We start from the raw sequence: 19,500 nt of genomic DNA on the forward strand, positions 1-19,500 counted from the left end.
CCAGCACTTTGGGAGGCCAAGGCAGGCAGATGACCTGAGGTCAGGAGTTCAAGACCAGCCTGGCCAACATGATGAAACCCCGTCTCTACTAAAACTACAAAAATTAGCCCGGCGTGATGGCACATGCCTGTAGTCCCAGCTACTTGGGAGGCTGAGGCAGGAGAATGGCATGCCTGTAGTCCCAGCTACTTGGGAGGCTGAGGCAGGAGAATGGCTTGAACCTGGGAGGCAGAGGTTGCAGTGAGCCAAGATCACACTATTATACTCCTGCCTGGATGACAGAGCGAGACTCCATCTCAAAAAAAAACAAAACAAAACACTGTGTGTGTGTGTGTGTGTGTGTGTGTGTGTGTGTGTGTGTATATATATGGTACGTGTGTGTGTGTATACACACACACACACACACACACACGCGACAATAAATCTGCCACTGGGATATAACTGATGTTAGTATTTTAATAAACATTCTTCCCAATCCATATAGCTATTCACATATATGTGTAGATTCTATTTTTCATAACCATGATAATATCATATATCATATGGTGTGAAACTACAATCTGGTTTTCTCCCCCATTCTGTTTTATACCAGGAACTTCTTTCCATAACAGGAAAGCCCTGCAGAAGTTTTCCATTCTATTGATTTCCTGTTAATAATTCACCATTGACATCTGTGGAGCTATCAAAAAGCAGCTGTAAAAAAGAACAAGAAAGCTTTTTGTGTACTGATATGAACCACCTCCAAGATATGTATACGCATAAAAGACAAGGTTAGAACACTGTTTACTTTGCTCCCATTTGTGTAAAACAAGAGAGAAAAGAAAAAGAAAGGTGTTGTGGCGGGGGCAGCGGGGGGCAATATTTAAACATTTTTGCCCTGAGACTGGGTGTGGTGACTTATACCTGTGATCCCAGCACTTTGAGAGGCCAGGGCAGGTAGATTTCTGGAGCCCATGAGTTCGAGACCAGCCTGGGCAGCATGGTGAGACTCTGTATCTACAAAAAAAAAACTTAGCTGGACATGGTGGTGCCTGCCTGTAGTCCCAGCTACTCAGGAGGCTGAGGTAGGAGGTTCACTGGAGCCCAGGAAACCGAGGCTGCAGTGAACCATGATCTTTCCACTGCACTGTAGCCTAGGTGACAGAATAAGATCATATCTCAAAAAAAAAAAAAAAAAAAAAAGATAAACGTATTTGCTCTGGAGGGGAAACCAAAGAATTGATGGTGCTGGTTGTGCTGGGAGATAAGACAGGGGGCAGACAGAGACCCGAGGGAGGAGAGAGAAGGGTCATTGTGTACCCTATTGTAGCTCCCACGGAATTTTAGACCACATGACTGCATGAACCTAGACAAAGAATGAGTGTGCTGTGGGGTTTTTTTGTTAGTTGTTCTTTGTTTTTTGTTTTTTTGAGACGGAGTCTTGCTCTGTCCCCAGGCTGGAGTGCAGTGGCACGATCTCGGCTCACCGCAAGCTCTGCCTCTCGGGTTTACGCCATTCTCCCGCCTCAGCCTCCGAGTAACTGGGACTACACGCGCCCGCCGCCGCGCCCGGCTAATTTTTTGTATTTTTAGTTGAGATGGGGTTTCACCGTGTTAGCCAGGATGGTCTCGATCTCCTGACCTCGTGATCCACCCGTCTTGGCCTCCCAAAGTGCTGGGATTACAGGCGTGAGCCACCGCGCCCGGCCATGCTGTGTTTTCATGTTGTATATACTTCATTGCATATGTGTGTGTATGTATGTATTTTATTTGTATACAGTAGATAAATTTGTGTGATATTTAAATTATATCGTTTATAGTGTATCTATTTGTGTCTTTGAGAAAACAGTTTATCACTGTATCCTCCACCTCTAGTCAAATGCCTGGAATATAAGGAGCTCGATGAATATGTACTCAATAACTTGATGTTTGAATGAATAAATACATTCTGATTATTAAATAGCATACTTGTGAGTTGCGATATTTTTTAGTTACTTCCACTTTTTTCAGTTTGGGTGTTCGGTCACAATCTGGGCATTGCCATGGAACATGTGATCCATATGAACAACGTCTGCCTTGTGGGCGGTGCTGAATAAATGTTTGAGGATCCCTGGGCCAACTGCCCTCAGGGTGCTTCCAGCTGATATGATCTGGAATTCCAGGATGGGATATGGAAGACACAAGATTCAGTGGTCCTTTTCCTCTGAGAAGGGAATTGAGGGGTGGGAGGTAGGGAAGCTAAAAGCAGAATCCCAACCCAAGACCCACTTACCCAGAACACTTGCCCCTGGCCCGAGTGACTGCTTCAGCTCCGCAGAGCCTCCTTCTCTCTCTGACCCTCATCAGACCCAAAGGAGGGCTCTGCCTCCTGCACGCAGGCTCAGATGCCTGGGCAGATCTTCCCCGCAGCCTCACACCACTTTCTCCTTCCATCCTCCCACGCCCCGACTCCCTTCAGAGGAAAATTACCCCTGAGTCTTCACTCTTTCAGATCCCAACCTGGGATTCCAGGTTATACCAGCTGGAAGCACCCTGAATGCAATTGGCCCGGGGATTCTTAAATATTTATTCACCACCGCAAATAAGACAGACATTATTCATATAGGTCACATGTTCCATGGCGATCCCAGATTGTGACAGGAAAACTAAACTAAAAAAGAAAAAAAAAAAATGGAAGTAACTTTAAAAAAATTACAACTCACAAATATGCTATTTATTTTATTTTTTTATTTTTTTTAGACAGAGTCTCGCTCTGTTACCCAGGCTGGAATGCAGTGGCACAATCTTGGCTCATTGCAACCTGTACCTCTCAGATTCAATCAATTCTCCTGCCTCAGGCTCCAGAGTAGCTGGGATGACAGGCAGGTGCCACCATGCCCAGTTGATTTTTGTATTTTTGGTAGAGATGGGGTTTCACCATGTTGGCCAGGCTGGTCTTGAACTCTTGACCTCAGCCTGAGGTGATCCACCCACCTCAGCCTCCCAAAGTTCTGGGATTACAGGCTTGAGCCGCCATGCTGGGCCACAAATATGGCATTTTATAATCAGAATATATTTATTTATTCATTCAAACATCAAGTTATTGAGTACATATTTATCACACTCCTTATATTCCAGACACTTGGCTGGAGATTAAGGATACAGTGATGAACTATTTTCTCATAAAATAGTTTACAGGAGGAACAGAACAGTCTCAGCTAGAGGCAAGAGCTCTGGAGTCCAGCCATCTGTGCGGGAATCCCAGCTTGTCACTCACCTGCTGGGTATCATTACCTCAGCCTCAGTTTCCTCATCTGTGAAATGAGAGTCATGATGATTGCATTGAATTCATCAGATTGTCATAAGTCTCCAATAAAATAATGCAAGTAAAATATCTGGTATAGAGCAAGCACTCCAAAAATCTCAGCTATTATTACTGTTATAATAGCACCCATTTTATCCAAGGTTGGATAGTCAGTGAAAGATACAGAAAAAGACGGGGAGACCTGGGCATTAATAGGAACAGATGAAGTAGAATTGATAAGTCAGGAAGCAGTGAAATTCAATTCACTCATTGAACCAATTTTTATTGACCACTCACTATAGCTCAGCATTCCACTGCGTACTGGGAACCAGTGGTAAGCAAAGACGGACATAGTTCCTATCTTCTTGGAACTTACAGACTGGAGGGGGAGATGGACATAAACCAAAGAATCACACGAATAACTGCTAAATTTTGACAATGACAATAGTTACAGAAGAGAGATGTAGGATGTTTCAAGAGCTGACGACAGGACTTGATCTAATGAGAGAGATCAGGGCAGGCTTCCCTGGGGAATAATGTTTGAGCTGAGAAGGGATTCAGGTTAAAAGATCAAGCAGCAGGTGCAAAGTCCCTGTGGCAAAGACATACACATGGAACTGAAAGAAGTCCACAGTTGCCAGAGAGAGGCTGCAACGGGGAGTGTAGAGTGAGGTGAGGCTGAGAGCAAAGTCGGGACCAGCCCTATGCAGGGTCTAATGATAATAATGGCCACAAATAGGGTGGCAGCAATCGTATATTGATCTCTTGCTATATGCCAGGCATATTATATCATCTCATCTAAACTCATGACAATACCATGAAGCTAGTGTTATTATTTTCTGCGTTTTACAAATGGGGAAACAGGCTTGAGGTCATGTGGCTACCAAGGACATGAACCAGTTATGTTTAACTCAAGACCCCTTACAGTCTTAGACTCAGAACATCATACAATTTGTCATACAAATGAGGACAGCCCAGGGATACATTATTAATAACACTAAGACCACAGACATAACCCAGCACTGCCCCAAGCACTACTGGACAATATCTCAGGATTTTTTTTTAAATGAAAGTACTTTGTAAACAGTGATATCTGTTAAGAGCTCAGAGACAATTTATCTGACCATAAGGTTCAGGAAGGGGAAAGATCTCAGTGTAACCAGGAGATCATTTTCTTGAACCAATGCCTCCTTCTGCTACAACACGAAGCTTCATTCCAGTCCCATATCTTCAATATATTTGACATTTTGAAAAATAATTAATTGTGTCAGTTTTATTAATGTTTCAAAATACAAATTAAAAATGTGACAAATGAGTGAGAAACAGCAGTCTGTTTTAATGAAAATTTCATACTCTCCATCAATAAATCATAAACTAAAGAGAACTCAACATAAGCCACAATATTCCTTGCCTGTCTGTGTAAGGGGTTACTTGGCAGAGGGTTCCACTTGGGAACTGGGAAGAATCTGGAATGCTGCAGGGCCCAAGAGGTCACGCTGGTGAGGACAAAAGGGATCCGGCCCCAATGGGAATGGCTTAGAGAGATGTAACACAGAGGCCCCATATGAACCTTACTTCTAAGGGATCCACCACCCTGCGAAGCAGCTTTCAGAAACCAGAACAGCGTGGTGATCAAGAAAAAGCACCCTGGCCGGGCGCGGTGGCTCACGCCTATAATCCCAGCGAGGTGGGTAGATCACGAGGTCAGGAGATCGAGACCATCCTGGCTAACACGGTGAAACCCCGCCTCTATTTAAAAATACAAAAAATTAGCCGGGTGTGGTGGCGGGATTCTGTATTCCCAGCTACTGGGGAGGCTGAGGCAGGAGAATGGCGTGAACCCGGGAGGTGGAGGTTGCAGTCAGGTGAGATCGCACCACTGCACTCCAGCCTGGGTGACAGAGCGAGACCCGTCTCAAAAAAAAAGCACCCCAACATTAGGTTGAAATGCAGCAGAAGCACAGCATTGTGTGCCTGGAGAAGTCATCTGCTATCACCCTCTCTGGTTGAGATGTTGAGGATGATTCAGGGCGGGGGGTCCCTTGACCAAAGAGGATGTGAAACCAGGCACCCCTCTACTTTCCCTGCCAAGATTTCTCCTGCTTCAGACTCTGTTCCAACTGCAGGGCTCATTCCCAAACTTTGTGTCTAGAACCTCTACTGAAATGTTCTTTTCCCTGTTCTAACATCTTGCAAGAGATGCCTTATCCTACCTCTGGGTAACAATAAACCAGTTCCATCTATTTCACATTTTTAAAGAAGCCCAGATAAGGAGATGCAAGGGTCTCCCTGGGTCATCCCAGGTCATTCTAAATTCCCAAGTCTGCTCCTCCAGCACCATCTTGGAAAACTTTCATATCCGATTTCAGGTTTGCAAAGGGTTGGGTCTGACAGAGCTAGACCTGCTTTTCAAAAATTCTAAACATGTAAGAACGATTTGGCAGGGAGTGGTAGGAAATGCAAATTCCTTGGCTTTATAACATTCTAAATATTGATTCTGTGGGTTTGGGGTGGGGGAGGCCAGCAAAAGGGGTAGGAGTGTGCTTTGTACACAAGCAAGCCAGGTGCACTTTCAGAAGCACTACGCTTAATGAGCCTTGGAAGGAACAGGGGAATTGGAGCCTGGGGTTGGTGGGTTCTTTGAGGGAACTGGGATATTTCCAACCAGAATCTCCTCAGTCTCGACTCGCTAATCCTCCCGGCTCTTCCCCACATCCTCCCTCTGCACCAGAGTTTAGCAAATGTAGTCTTCTTAGACCAGATTGAAATGCCAGAATGTATGGAGATTAATCACAGAATAATACAAACTGCCGCTTATCATCTCCCATATATTTGACATAATTACCCTACAAGCAACATGAAAATGTTATACTGTAATAACTCCCAGCCAGGAGAAAAGGCAGCGTTGCTGATAACACGAAAATAGAGAAGAATACAGAACACGGCCCTTCGAAAACTTTTAATTAATTTTTCCCCCTTTCAGCATAATTGATGTCAGTTCAGGCTTCCGTGTTTCTGAAGTGCTTGGCCTCGTAGCGAAGAAACTTAGGATCAGGCAGATTGCCTACAGAGCAAAGCTGGGCCCCAGTGGGGGACTAAGGAGAGACGGCATGAGGAACATTTGTTCATCTTTAAATACATAACTTAGACTATGTCCCTTTTTTATTTAAATTATTTTTATAGCTCCCCCTTGCCCTGCCCTGCAGAACGCAAAGACCAAGGTCCTTTGGTGTCACTGGGGATAATTCACGGTGTGGCACTTGCTTGTTACCTTGTCAATTTCACCTGCTTCCCCTCCCCACCAAGTGCCCTAGTGTGACTGAGTCGCTTGCATCATGCAATGCTGCACCTTGCACCATGCTTCATTCCTCCAAAACTTTACACTTGATGTTCTATCTACCAGGACACCCCTCCACTGAAACTTCATCTGGCCAACCCAACTCATTCTTTAAAACTCAGCTCAGATGTCTTCTCTTCCCCAGAGCCTTCCTTTCTCAATGACAGCCAAGGTTTCTGCCTTGGGCTCCTAGACCCTCCTGACCTTCCTTCTAACATGGACTGTATCACCCTATATTGCATGAATCCACCTGTGTCTCTCCTCCTGTAGAATGTGAACGTATCACTCATTTCTATAGCCCAAGATCCGCACAATGTCTAGGATAGGACACGTGCTGAAAGAATATTTGAAGAATGAACAAATAAATATTCTCTATAGCTACTGGAGTAACCTAACACTTTTTCAATAACATAGGAACCTACACAGTAAATTCCTTGCGTAAAAAACCATGCATCTCTCTTCATAAACCACTGTGATTCACTGGTCAAACTGGCTTATGTAATCCAATATTTTCCTTTCACCTAGACTGCCAGGAAGCTCAAAGCTAAATGCCATGATAAACAATAACAACAGTATTAGCCTAGGTTTTGTTTTTGTTGACTGATTTTCTTTTTCCTTCACTGTGATTTTGTTGCTGTTTTTGTTTTCTGTTTCCCATTTACTGACTCATTAATAGCAACAACTTTATATAGGCAAACTGCAAAGACCAAGTAAAGGATATATGCAAGCCTTCTCATGCTTGCTTTATGTCTTATTTAACAGACAAGCACACCTTTTGGATAAGTAACAAGTGTCTAAGTGGCAAATGAATACTCAACAAATATTTGTTGAGCATTAACTGAGCCAGGCATTAAGCTGGGTCCTGTGCAGATACAGAAGAAAACACATGGTCTCCTCACTCAAGGAGTACATTGTTTACTGGGAAGTAAAGGGGGTGATATTTGAGCAGAGTCTTAATGGATATGTAGGAGTTCACTAGCAGAAGAAACAAAACCTGCTGAATTTTAAGAACGTCAAGTGACTTGATATTGCTACAAGACACATGTGAATGAGCAGTCAGCAGACAACCAACCTGTTGAGACAAGGAAGGATAGCTCATAAGATACTTAGGAACAGACCTTGCTGATAAGTTTAGACTTTGCCCTACAGGCCACTGGTCTATAACTGTTTTACATAGGGGGACCCCTTTTCAGTGTTCAGAGATTTCATGGCAGTAGTCTCAGTGCAAATCGACTGAGAAAAACACATGACAGCAAAAGTCATAGTAAGTTCAGTGATGCATTTAAATTAATTTGTACTTTGTTCAACCCAATCAAATTTACAGACATTTGAAAAATAGCTGCGCCCAGCAAAACATACACTGCTCCCCTCAGAGATATCAATAAAATATGAATGTGTCTATTCCAAGTGGTTGCTCTTCTCTCCTCAACATCTTTCCTTTTTTTTTTTTTCTCTCTCTCTCTCTCTCTGTCTCTCTCCCTAATATCTTATCTTGTGAGGCTTGGCATTGAAATGCAGTTTCCACAGTGCATGTTGCCAGTGTGGTTATAACTCGTGGACCTGTTTTATCGGATGCTCCTGTCTTTTGTTTAATCAGGCCTATGCTGCACCCTTTCTCTTTTCTTTCTAGTTGTTCTCCTCTTTCTCCTATGTTCTTGATCACTAATCTATTGTTGGCTAGGCTCAGTGGCTCACACCTGTAATCCCAACACTTTGGGAGGCCAAGGTGGGATGATGACTTGCATCCAGGAGTTCAAGACCAGCCTGGGCAACATAGCAAGAGCCCTTATCTACAAAAAATAAAAAATAACTAGACATAGTGGCACATGCCTGTAGTTGTCCCAGCTACTCGAGAGGCTGAGGTAGGAGGATTGCTTGAGCCCAGGAGGTTGAGGCTGCAGTGAGCTGTAATTATACCACTGCACTCACCCTGTGCAACAGAGTTATATTCTGTATAAAAAAAAAAAAAAAACATCATCACCATCATCATCATCTATTGCTGTCAAGTTACATTTTGATGTGTTAATCTAAGTTTGTGGTCCTTAAATATTCATGTGTATCAGAACCACCCAGAGGGCTACTCAAATACAGATTGCTGGGCGTCATTCTCAGAGTTTCTAATTCAGTAGATCATTAGTGAGGCCTGAGAATTTGCTTTTCTAACAAATTCCCAAATGAGGCTGATGCCACTGATCCACAGGGGCCACACTCTGAGAAGTAGTGAGCTACCTTATCTCCCTTCTCCTACTATATGACCATTTCGTCTATGGTTTCATCGGTTTCTTATATATTTTACCCTTCTTCAAATTCTGAAACCTTTGATTTCATAAATAAATGCTCAGCTAGGCATGGTGGCTCATGCCTGTAATCCCACCACTTTGGGAGGCTGAGGGAGAAGGATTGCTTGAGCCTAAGAGTTTGAGACCAGCCTGGGCAACACAGCAAGACCCTATCTCTACAGAAAATTTAAAAATTAGCTGGGTGTGGTGGTATGTGCCTGTAGTCCCATCTGCCTTGGAGGCTGAGGTGGGAGGATCACTTGAGCCCAGCAGATGGAGGCTATAGTGAGCTATGATCATGTCACTGCACTCCAGCCTGGGAACAGAGCAAGACCCTGTCTCAAAACAAAAAAGAAATGTTCAAAATGAATAAAACAATTACATTAAGAGCATAAATGTTCATAAATACATACATACAATCTCGATGAACACTTTTACATGCACCACGATGTTTAAGATTGATTGTGTATACATTAAAGAATCCCTTAACTCATTTCAAACTGTTAAGTAAATCAACACAGATAATTTGCATTCCTTCTAATTGTCACCTGTCAGTAATTGTAAACATTTATAAATGAGGAGCCAAGAATTTCATGTGATCTCTTTAGGTTTACATGTTTACCTGAGAGACTGAATGTACCATCAGTGGCCAGATTCTATATAGAACCCTGAGCCAACTATCTGCAACGACCAGCCCGGACAGTATCTACAGGAACCAGCCCAGGGCACCAGCCCGCTCTCTGTAAGTCAGACTTGTAGACAGTCCGCTCACTCTATGTAGCAACTGGTTCAGGAAGCCAGGCAACAACCGCAGTAACAATCGGTCCCAAATGCCCAGGATTCCAAAAATAACTGACAGCTTCCCTAAAATTTTTGTCCCTGCATCCAACTGGGGATAAACCCAAGAAAGCTAAACAGACACCCCTACCAGATCACAGCAGATGACCACTTCTAATTATCCCACCTTCAGGTTCCCCATGACAACAGCTCCAATCAGAGCACACCGAGTCTTCTTTTCCTTCTGCAATAAAGGTTTCCCTCTCCTCTATCTACCTTTGAGTGTCTGCCAAAACGCAAGTGATGCTGGCTGACTCCCTTGCTACGGCAAGCTCTGAATAAATAGCTTTTGCTTGTTCTTATTTGGTTGGGCTGCGTTTATTTCTAAAGCTAGCTGGGAGGACAGGGGAAGGCCACAGCCAACTGAGCCTTGGGTAAATGTATCTAGGCATTACATAAAATACCTGTATGTACAAGACCCATTAGAATGTTTATCCAGTCTGCATATAATGGTTGCTGCAGGTACGTGTTCTCAGGCTGTTTTCTGGAATTCTGCTGAGGGATCGTGTGGTCTCACTGATGGCAAATACGGCTGAGGGAAAGGGGGAGTCGTCAAGGAATTTTTGAGCTGAAAGGTGTCACGATTTTTGCATTAAAGACACCATCCCAGCAGCTGTGTGGAGGATGAGGCGTAAGGAAGGGCGGAATGTATCAACCAGGATTTCTCCAAAGGGGTTAAGCAAGAACTCTAGACCAGATTCTGTCTCCATGGTGGCCCTTCCTTGTCCTGAAATGCATTCCCATTGCCCCTGAAAAGCCACGCTTTCTTTCCTTCTTTCCTTCTTTCTTTTTTTTTTTTTTTTTTTTTTTTTTGAGATGGACTGTCACTCTGTAGCCCAGGCTGGAGTACAGTGGTGCAATCTCAGCTCACTACAACCCCCACCTCCCGAGTTCAAGCTATTCTCTTGCCTCAGCCTCCCGGGTAGCTGGGATTACAGGTGCGCGCCACTACGCCTGGCTAATTTTTGTATTTTTACTAGAGACAGGGTTTCACCATCTTGGCCAGACTGGTCTTCAACTCCTGACCTTGTGATCCACCCGCCTCGGCCTCCCAAAGTGCTGGGATTACAGGCATGAGCCACCGCGCCCAGCCGGCACGCTTTCTTTACTGAACACAAAGGTTGGCAAGGTTGTGTTCTCAGGCAGAAAGAGGTCGTTGCGTGGCCTCTGAGCGAAGTCTCGGGGGAGTGCGAACCACAGTCATGGTTATTTAATTACCATGAGAGACTTTCATCAGGATGCCAACAGGCAAGTTCACAGCTGAGAAACCCCTCTTAATTGCTGGGCTTGGGAGGCCCATCGTTCCTTTGATGGGCCTGTGGCTTGCTCTTTTGACCTCCAACATCTGGATTTGCTGGGGCTGTGGAAATGATTCCCAGTCCAGGTGATAGAAATGTCAGGAACAAGACTCTGACCAAAACATTTGGCCAGACTTTGTTAATTTCATGAGGAAGGGGAAATGCAAGTTTCACGCTCCTGGAACGGCTGCAAGCAAGACCCTCCGAAAAGCCTGTTCTTCAAATAGTTAGACACCGTGAGTTTGAATCTAAGCTCCAGCTCCTAGTAACGGTGGGACCCGAACTGAGTAAGTGGCTTAGTTAGCCTCTCCACTCCCGGATTTTCTCATTTGTGAAAAGGAGATAATATGAGTTCCTGCCTCTCAGGGTTGCTGTGAAATGATGCATTTAAAGGGTTTGGCAGTGTGCCTGGCCCATAGCAAACTCTGGCGGTTATAATGCGTGTTTCTTGAGTGCTGGGTGACACGTCTATAGTTTCCTACAGTCAAGGTCAATGATTCTCAGATACTAGCCATGTACGGCATGGCTTTACAACCTTTTATTATTACTACCTCCCTGATGCGTCTTTCAAACTTTTTTTCCTAATCGTCACCCCACACACACCCTTGAAATAATAGCACAGGTGCACTGTGTATCTGTTTCTGTACTGTGACCCTTTGCAGGGCCACAAACCATTGTATTATCCAACACCTTTTCACCCCCCCCCAAGAGCCAATTATCTGAGCAAAGATGAAATCTTATACGCATTTTTTTGTCCTTTTTCTTGTCCGTAGAGAAGTGAGCTAAAAAATGCCGTGTATGGATGTATTAAAAAAAAAAAAAAATACACCCACATATGGAAAATGCTTTGTTTTACTTTAACTGATGGGAATGACCATGTGAAATATTTCAATTTTATACAGTTGGTAGAGGAGCTAGTGTTCAAAAGAAATAAAGCATCTTCCAATTCAACAAAGAGAGCGAGAGAGAGAGATCCAGTTGTTGCCTGCATTAAGAATGCATGATCCAGCCGGGGGCGGCGGCTCACACCTGTAATCCCAGCACTTTAGGAGGCGGAGGCAGGTGGATCACGAGGTCAGGAGATCAAGACCATCCTGGCTAACACAGTGAAACCCCGTCTCTACTAAAAGTACAAAAAATTAGCCTGGCATGGTGGCGGGCACCTGTAGTCCCAGCTACTTGGGAGGCTGAGGCAGGAGAATGGCATGAACCCAGGAGGCGGAGCTTGCAGTGAGCCGATATCGCGCCACTGCACTCCAGCCTGGGCAGCAGTGCAAGACTCCATCTCAAAAGAAAAAAAAAAAAACAATGCATGATCTCAGGTCGAGGGTGGTGGCTCCCACCTGTAATCCCAGCATTTTGGGAGGCCAAGGTGGGTGGATCACTTGAGGTCAGGAGTTCGAGACCAGCCTGACCAACATGGCAAAACCCCATCTCACTAAAAATACAAAAATTAGCCCGAAGTGGTGGTTGGTATCTGTAGTCCCAGCTACTAGGGAGGCTGAGGCAGGAGAATCACTTGAACCCAGAGGCAGAGGTTGCAGTGAGCCATGATCAAGCCACTTCACTCAAGCCTGGGCAACAAGAGCAACACTCCGTCTCAAAAAAAAAAAAAAAAAAGAATGCATGATCTCAAAGTGAGATTTGTGTGAACTGAGAAAAATAAGAAAGTTCATATGCATTCTGTTTAAAGTTCAACCTTTTATTCCAAGATATATTTTCCTTCGTGTGTGTGTGTGTACGTGTATGAGAGACAGTTGTAACAGGAAACGGTAGTGACTGTCTTTTTGTATGTGGGGTTCTGTGTCTGTGTGCTCAGGTGGTGGCTGAATTGATGGACTTACTTGCCATGATGAAAAGTATGTAACAGAACTTTTACCTGTATTAGTCAGGGTTCTCTAGAGGGCAGAACTAATAGAATAGATGAATACATAAAAGGGAATTTATTCAGGAGAATCAGCTTACATGATCACAAGGTGAAGTCCCACCACAGTCTGTCTGCAAGCTGAGGAGTAAGGAAGCCAGTAGTGGCTCAGTTCGAGTCCCAAAACCTCAAAACCAGTGAAGCCAACAGTGCAACCTTCAGTCTGTGGCCAAAGGCCCAAGAGCCCCTGGCAAACCACTGGTGTAAGCCCAAGAGTCCAAAAGCTAAAGAACTTGGAATCTGATTTCCAGGGCAGGAAGCATCCAGCACGGGAGAAAGATGAAGGCCAGAAGACTCAGCGAGTCAGCTTCTTCCACCGTCTTCTGCCTGCTTTTTCTAACCTTGCTGGCAGCCAATGGGATGGTGCCTACCCACGTTGTGGGTGGGTCTTCCTCTCCCAGTTCACTGACTCAAATGATAACCTCTTCTGGCAACAGCCAGAAATCCCCAGATACACCCAGAAACGATACTTTGCATCCTTCGAGCCAATCAAGTTGACACTTAATATTAACCATCACAGTGCCCCAGAATTTTTTTCGTGTTCCCTGGAATCTCAAATCTAGTCCCTCCCGGCCGGGCGCGGTGGCTCATGCCTGCAATCCCAGCACTTTGGGAGGCCAAGGCGGGCGGATCACAAGGTCAGGAGTTTGAGAGCAGCCTGACCAACGTGGTGAAACCCCGTCACTACTAAAAATACAAAATTAGCCAGGCATGGTGGTGCATGCCTGTAATCCCAGCTACTCGGGAGGCTGAGGCAGAAGAATCGCTCGAACCCCAGAGGCGGAGGTTGCAGTGAGCCGAGATCACACCATTGCACTCCAGCCTGAGCAACAAGAGCGAAACTTCGTCTGAGAAACAAACAACAACGACAAAAAACTGGTCCCTCCTAACACTCCAGCTCTTGGGGCTCTGAAGGTCCACCTCCTGCCCACTCCCGTATCCACACATGCTTGTGGCTGCTAGAGCAATTCATCCCCTTCCTCACCCTGTGGTCCTCCCTAAACCCATAGGATAGAACATCCACTGCTCTCCTCCTGAGAGAACCACAGTAGAAGAAGAGTGAGCAAAACATTACTGGGCACAGCTATTCCGCACCTCACCTTGTACTTGATTTGCAGAACTACAAAGATGAATGATACGTGGTTCTGACCCTAAAGGAGTTCAAAGTCTCCAAAGGTGACAGAGGTCTCTTGCCATCCTGTTCGTTCACTCTTCCTTGTTCTACTGAGCTATGGGTCTCCCAGGAAACATGGTCTGGTCTCTAGCACTGGAGGATTTTTTTCTCCAAAGAAAGGATCCCCTAGAATTCTGGTTTTTACCAGAACCAAGAACCAGGAACAAGACTCTGGCCAAAATATTTGGCCAGACTTTGTTAATTTCATGAGGCAGGGGAAATGCAAGTTTCACGCTCCTGGAACGGCTGCAAGCAGGACCCTCTGAAAAGCCTGTTCTTCAAATAAGTTCGTCAGACACCATGTGTTTGAATCCAAGCTCCAGCCCCTAGTAAAGGTGGGACCCTGACTGAGGGAGTGGCTTAGCCTACACTGTGTAGCCTTCTCTATACTGTTATACTTAAAAATAATATTTAAGGTAAAAAAACAAAGATGACTATGTCAAGGCCAAATTAGGTGAGCACTGCATAAGAAGAGAATTCCACAAATAAACAGTTGGCCCCAAACTCAACTTCCTGGTGGCCAAAGCAATGACAGAAAGTCTATCAGTGACAACATTCCCAGTATCCTCAGATTTAACCATAGTAAAGATTGACAAGAAACACTGACTTTCTGTCTGTGAGGCAGGACAGAAATTTGTCTTTTCAAAACCTTTCATAGAATAGCACAATTGATGTTATGAGAGCATCTCAAACAACACTCCGAAATAAAATTTAACAGTGTGTTTCTAGGGGTGTTTTATTAAACTTCTCCATTCAAGCTCATGTACCAAATGTAAAACCCATGGTCATAATTGTGCAAAACTGAGAACCACCCAAATGTCCTTCACTAGGTTACTGGATACACAAACTGTACTACATCAGAACCATGGAATACTACGCAGCAATGAAAACGAACAAATGCAACAACGTGGTTGGATCTCAAAGGTATCCAGCAAATATGCTGAGTGAAGAAAAGCCAGTCTCCAAAAATTCTATATTGTATGATTACACTTACATATAACATTCTCAAAATTACAGAGCTCCAGAGGTAGAGGACAGATGAGTAATTGCCAGTGGTCAGGCAAGGGCTACAAGGAGAACCAGGCACAGCAGCTCATACCTGTAATCCCAGCACTTTGGGATGCTGAAGCAAGAGGATCTCTTGAAGCCAGGAATTTGAGACCAGTCTGGGCAACACAGCAAGACCCCATCTCTGCAAAACAAAACAATTTAAATATTAGCCAGGCATGGTTGTGTGTGCCTGTAGTCCCAGCTACTAGGGAGGCTAAGGTGGGAGCATCACTTGAACCCAGGAGGTTGAGGCTGTAGTGAGCTATGTTCACTCCACTGCACTCCAGCCTGGGCAACAGAGTGAGACTCTATTTGTTTAAAAGAAAAAAAAAGACTACAAAGCGTAGTTACATAGAGCTCCTTTGAGGTGATGGAAAAGTTCTGCTTCATGATTGTGCTGTGCACAAATCTATACATGGCAGAAATTTGCACAAAACTGTACACACACACACACACACACAAAGATAAGATCTGTAGTTTAGCAGTATTGCAATGTGGATTTCCTAGCTTTGACATTGTACTGCAATTATGTAGGATGTCACCACTGCGGAAAGATAAGTGAAGGGTTCAAGGGACTCTATATACTATTTTTGCCACTTCCTGCGAGCCTATAGTTATTTCAAAATAAATGGAAAAAAAAAAAAAAGACAATGGTTGTGCTCTAAGGTCCTACCCGCTCCTGAATTCTCTAACTCAGGGACCCTGGCCTTCCGCCCTGAAGGTGAAACCTTGCTGTTTCTACACAAACCCCTCCCCTCCCCTCCCAGCAGCCCTTGATTCTCCGGCTTAACAGCTCCCAGGGCCTGCCGAGCTGTGATTCTGAAGTCGTCTTTGATCATTCACTTTAGGTCTCTTACCACTTAAGCTGCCTGTATTTAAACTCTCCCCGAGTGATCTCCATCCTTTTATCCAGGTCCTTTGATGGCTTGACTCTGGTCACTTGCTAATCCAGCCGAGGTTCTTGCTTCCTGCCAGGTTTTTCTTCCAACTTCTCATCCTCCCCTTTGTTGCTCACCCTTTGCTTGGCGAAGAGGCCAGGATGGAGAGGGCAGGAGAGCACAGGAGTGCTGACCGCAGCCGTTTCATTTCTCTGGTCTGAGAAACTCTCAGCTGGCCCTGGGGCATCAGCTCAGTGCCCCTGCTTTCCAGACCAAGATCAAGACCTGTGATTCAATAGGCATTATTTCATATCACTTTGAAATTGAGGTTCTGGAAAATCTGGCCATGGGAGGTCCCTGTGGGTGTCTGTGGCTGGAGAACTCTTTCAGGAGAATGAAAATAGCTGTAGAGTCTAAAGAATCAGGAGATGGAGATTCAAGCACTTAAACCTTTTTGTTTGTTTGTTTTTTGTTTTTGTTTTTGTTTTTTTTGAGACGGAGTCTTGCTGTATCACCCAGGCTGGAGTGCAGTGGCACTATCTGGGCTCACTGCAATCTCAGCTTTTCAAGTTCATTATCCTCCCACCTTAGCCTCCCAAGTAGCTGGAATTACGGGCCCACACCACTATGGCTGCTAATTTTTTTTTTTTTTTTTTTTTTTTTTTGAGATAGCGTCTGTCTGTCACCCAGGTTGGAGTGCAGTGGTGCGATCTCAGCTCACTGCAACCTCTGCCTCCCAGGTTCAAGCGATTCTCATGCCTCAGCCTCCTGAATAGCTGGGATTACAGGCATGCGCCACCACACCCAGTTAATTTTTGTGTTTTTTGTAGAGACAGGGTTTCACCATGTTGCCCAGGCTGCTCTTGAACTCCTGAGCTCAAGTGATCTGCCCACCTTGGCCTCCCTAAGACTGCTTCACTGTAATACTTTCTTTCTCCAGAACAATAAGAGATGCATTTGAAAGGGCTTCCGTTCTTTTTCCCCTTTATTGACTACCTGAGCCCTGCAAACAGATGAGGTCATGTGATTTAGGGGGAAAAATGGGTAGGGGTGAACAGAGTGGCTCAAGCCTGCAATTCCAGCCCTTTGGGGGGCCGAGGCAGGAACATCGCTTGAGACCAGGCGTTCAAGACTGCAGTGATCTATGATTGCACCAAACTCTGTCTCTAATAATAATAATAATAAAAACGAGGCACCATTGCTGACCAGAGAGAAGGTCTCCTTCTTGGCCTCTCATAGCCCCTTCATAACGCTTGTCTCCGTTTGGAATCATACATGTGGCACTTGATTGATCCTCCACCCCCAACCATGCTTTATGTGGGGTGGGCTCTGCTTGTCTTTTGCTCCCCACCCACAGTGTCTGCTGGTGCATACTAAGTCTTCCATAAATATTTGCTGAATGTAAGAATGATGGAGTTAATTTAAGCCCAAGGAGTGAGGCCAGGTTCAAAAGGCCTGGAAATGAGTCAAATAAGAATCAGAAGAGCAGCTGACACTGGCTTAGCACTCACAGACGAGAAGTCTTGTTCTATGCACTTTGCCTGCTGTAACTTACGCAACAACCCTGAGGGTAGGCACTGATGTTAGTGCTGTCCTAAGGATGAGGAAGTTGAGGGACGAGGAGCTTAAGCTGCTTGTCCTTGGTACCACAGCTGGGTATTCGAGTGCCCATAGAGCCTGTGCCTTGAGCCCCCATGCTCTGCAGACCCCCAGAAGTAAACGTGGAAATGTGGTCACATAGATGGCTGGAAGTCAGAAGGTGAGGCAGCCTTCAGTACCAGAACCTGCCCACTCGTGGGGTTTCCCTCCCCTCTCCTCCCAGGTCTCTCCTTCTCAGCAACCTTTGTGGTCTCCTCCGGTTTTGCCCATGTGAGTTGGTGTTTATCATGCACATTTCCTGAGCTCTTCTCTCTTCGCATGTCACACTGACTCTCTGAGCGCCTCATACATCCCGAAGGTTTGCACTACTGATGCAGGGCAGGTTCTTGGCTTAGCCCAGGAAGGAATTCAAGAGCAAGCCCGTGGTACAAGAAAACAGCTGCACTGAGGATGCAGCAGGCTTGCAGCTCCATGACTGCTCCTACAAGAGCAGGGACACCTCACAGGCAGTGTGGTGAGAGGAGCAGCTCAGGGCAGTTTTGCAGTCTTTATACCCACTTTTAATGATATGCTAATTAAGGAGCAGCCTTTCAGAATCAGCTAGAAAATGAGCAGTAACTTCCGGGTGGGGGAGGGGGTGTTGCCATGGCAAGGGGCAGTAACTTGCAGGTGTTGTCATGGCAATGGTAAACTGTCGTGGTGCTGGTGGATGTGTCTTTTGATGCCTCTTCCCTGCTTCCACCAGTCTTCAATCTGGTCTGGGGTCCAGTTGCACCTGCTCCCCATCTCACCATTGTTTCCACGTCAATGACTCCCCATGCCTCTGACCAGGTAATTCTCAACCAGGACAATTGTGTCCTCCAGGCACACGTGGCAACATCTGGAGATGTTTTTGGTCGTCATAATTGCAAAGAGGGGGTGCAGTGGACATCTACTGGCTGGAATCCAGGGATTCTGCCAAGCTGCCTACAATGCAGAAGGCAGCTCCCAAGAACAAAGAATATCTGGCCTCAAATGTCACTAGTACCAAAGTTGGGAAAGTCTGGTTGACCTAACCCTAAGAAGTATCTCCAACTGCCTCTTGGACGTGTCCCTCTTGGATGTCCCTACTGTGTCTCAAGCGCTTTCCTCCAGAATGAATTTACTATCTACTCCCCTCCTTCAACACTACCTGTCGACATGCCTCCTGGCATTTTCCAGCCCTGTGAATCATAATACCATCCACACTCATATTTCATCTGGGAACCCGGTCTCTTCTTCCTGCATCTATCACTCACCCGTCCATCAATTCTACCTTGTAAATGCCAAGTCTGAATTCTTCTCTCCTTCTCGTCAGCTCTGCCCACATTCTGTCATCTACACAAGTATCAGCCTCTCTGCCAGCCTTTGTCCCTGCAGTTATACCAGCCCCCGCTGCTCCAGCCCATCACTCAACTTCTAGACAGAGATCCTTCTAGGGCACAAAAGTATCGCCTCCTCCACAGAACTCCCCACTGGGTTTCCTTTTGGGTTGAAAAGGGGTGAAGACATTCATGCTTTTCATCCTTTGCTGATGAAAATACTCTAGAACTAGACGGTGGTGATGGTTGCATGACATGGTGCGTGTACTAAATGCTACTGAGTTGTGTGCACTTTCTCTTTTGTTGTTGTTGTTTTGAGATGGAGTTTCGCTCTTCTTGCTCAGGCTGGAGGGCAATGGCATGATCTTGGCTCACTGCAACCTCCGCCTCCCGGGTTCAAGCTATTCTCCTGCCCCAGATTCCTAAATAGGTGGGATTACAGGTGCCTGCCACCACACCCAGCTAATTTTTTTAGTAGAGATGGGGTTTCACCATGTTGGCCAGGCTGGTCTTGAACTCCTG

At 45.4% G+C, this 19,500-nt stretch overlaps 1 protein-coding gene and 1 long non-coding RNA gene across 2 annotated transcripts in view; one reads left to right on the plus strand and one right to left on the minus strand.

Moving 5' to 3' along the window:
• Positions 1 to 438: 438 nt before the first annotated feature.
• Positions 439 to 19,500, minus strand: part of LOC105467803 (transmembrane protein 114) — a 51,929-nt gene continuing 32,867 nt past the window's right edge. Inside the window, exon 3 of the mRNA XM_071084090.1 lies at positions 439 to 693. Coding sequence (XP_070940191.1) covers positions 683 to 693 — 11 coding nt within the window. The 3' untranslated portion in view covers positions 439 to 682. The remainder of the gene's footprint in view (positions 694 to 19,500) is intronic.
• Positions 18,345 to 19,500, plus strand: part of LOC139359822 (uncharacterized) — a 41,991-nt gene continuing 40,835 nt past the window's right edge. The window contains exon 1 of the long non-coding RNA XR_011616296.1: positions 18,345 to 18,469. This is a non-coding gene — a long non-coding RNA (uncharacterized lncRNA). The remainder of the gene's footprint in view (positions 18,470 to 19,500) is intronic.

This window comes from Macaca nemestrina, chromosome 18, assembly GCF_043159975.1.
Source record: "Macaca nemestrina isolate mMacNem1 chromosome 18, mMacNem.hap1, whole genome shotgun sequence".
Classification (NCBI taxonomy): domain Eukaryota; kingdom Metazoa; phylum Chordata; class Mammalia; order Primates; family Cercopithecidae; genus Macaca; species Macaca nemestrina.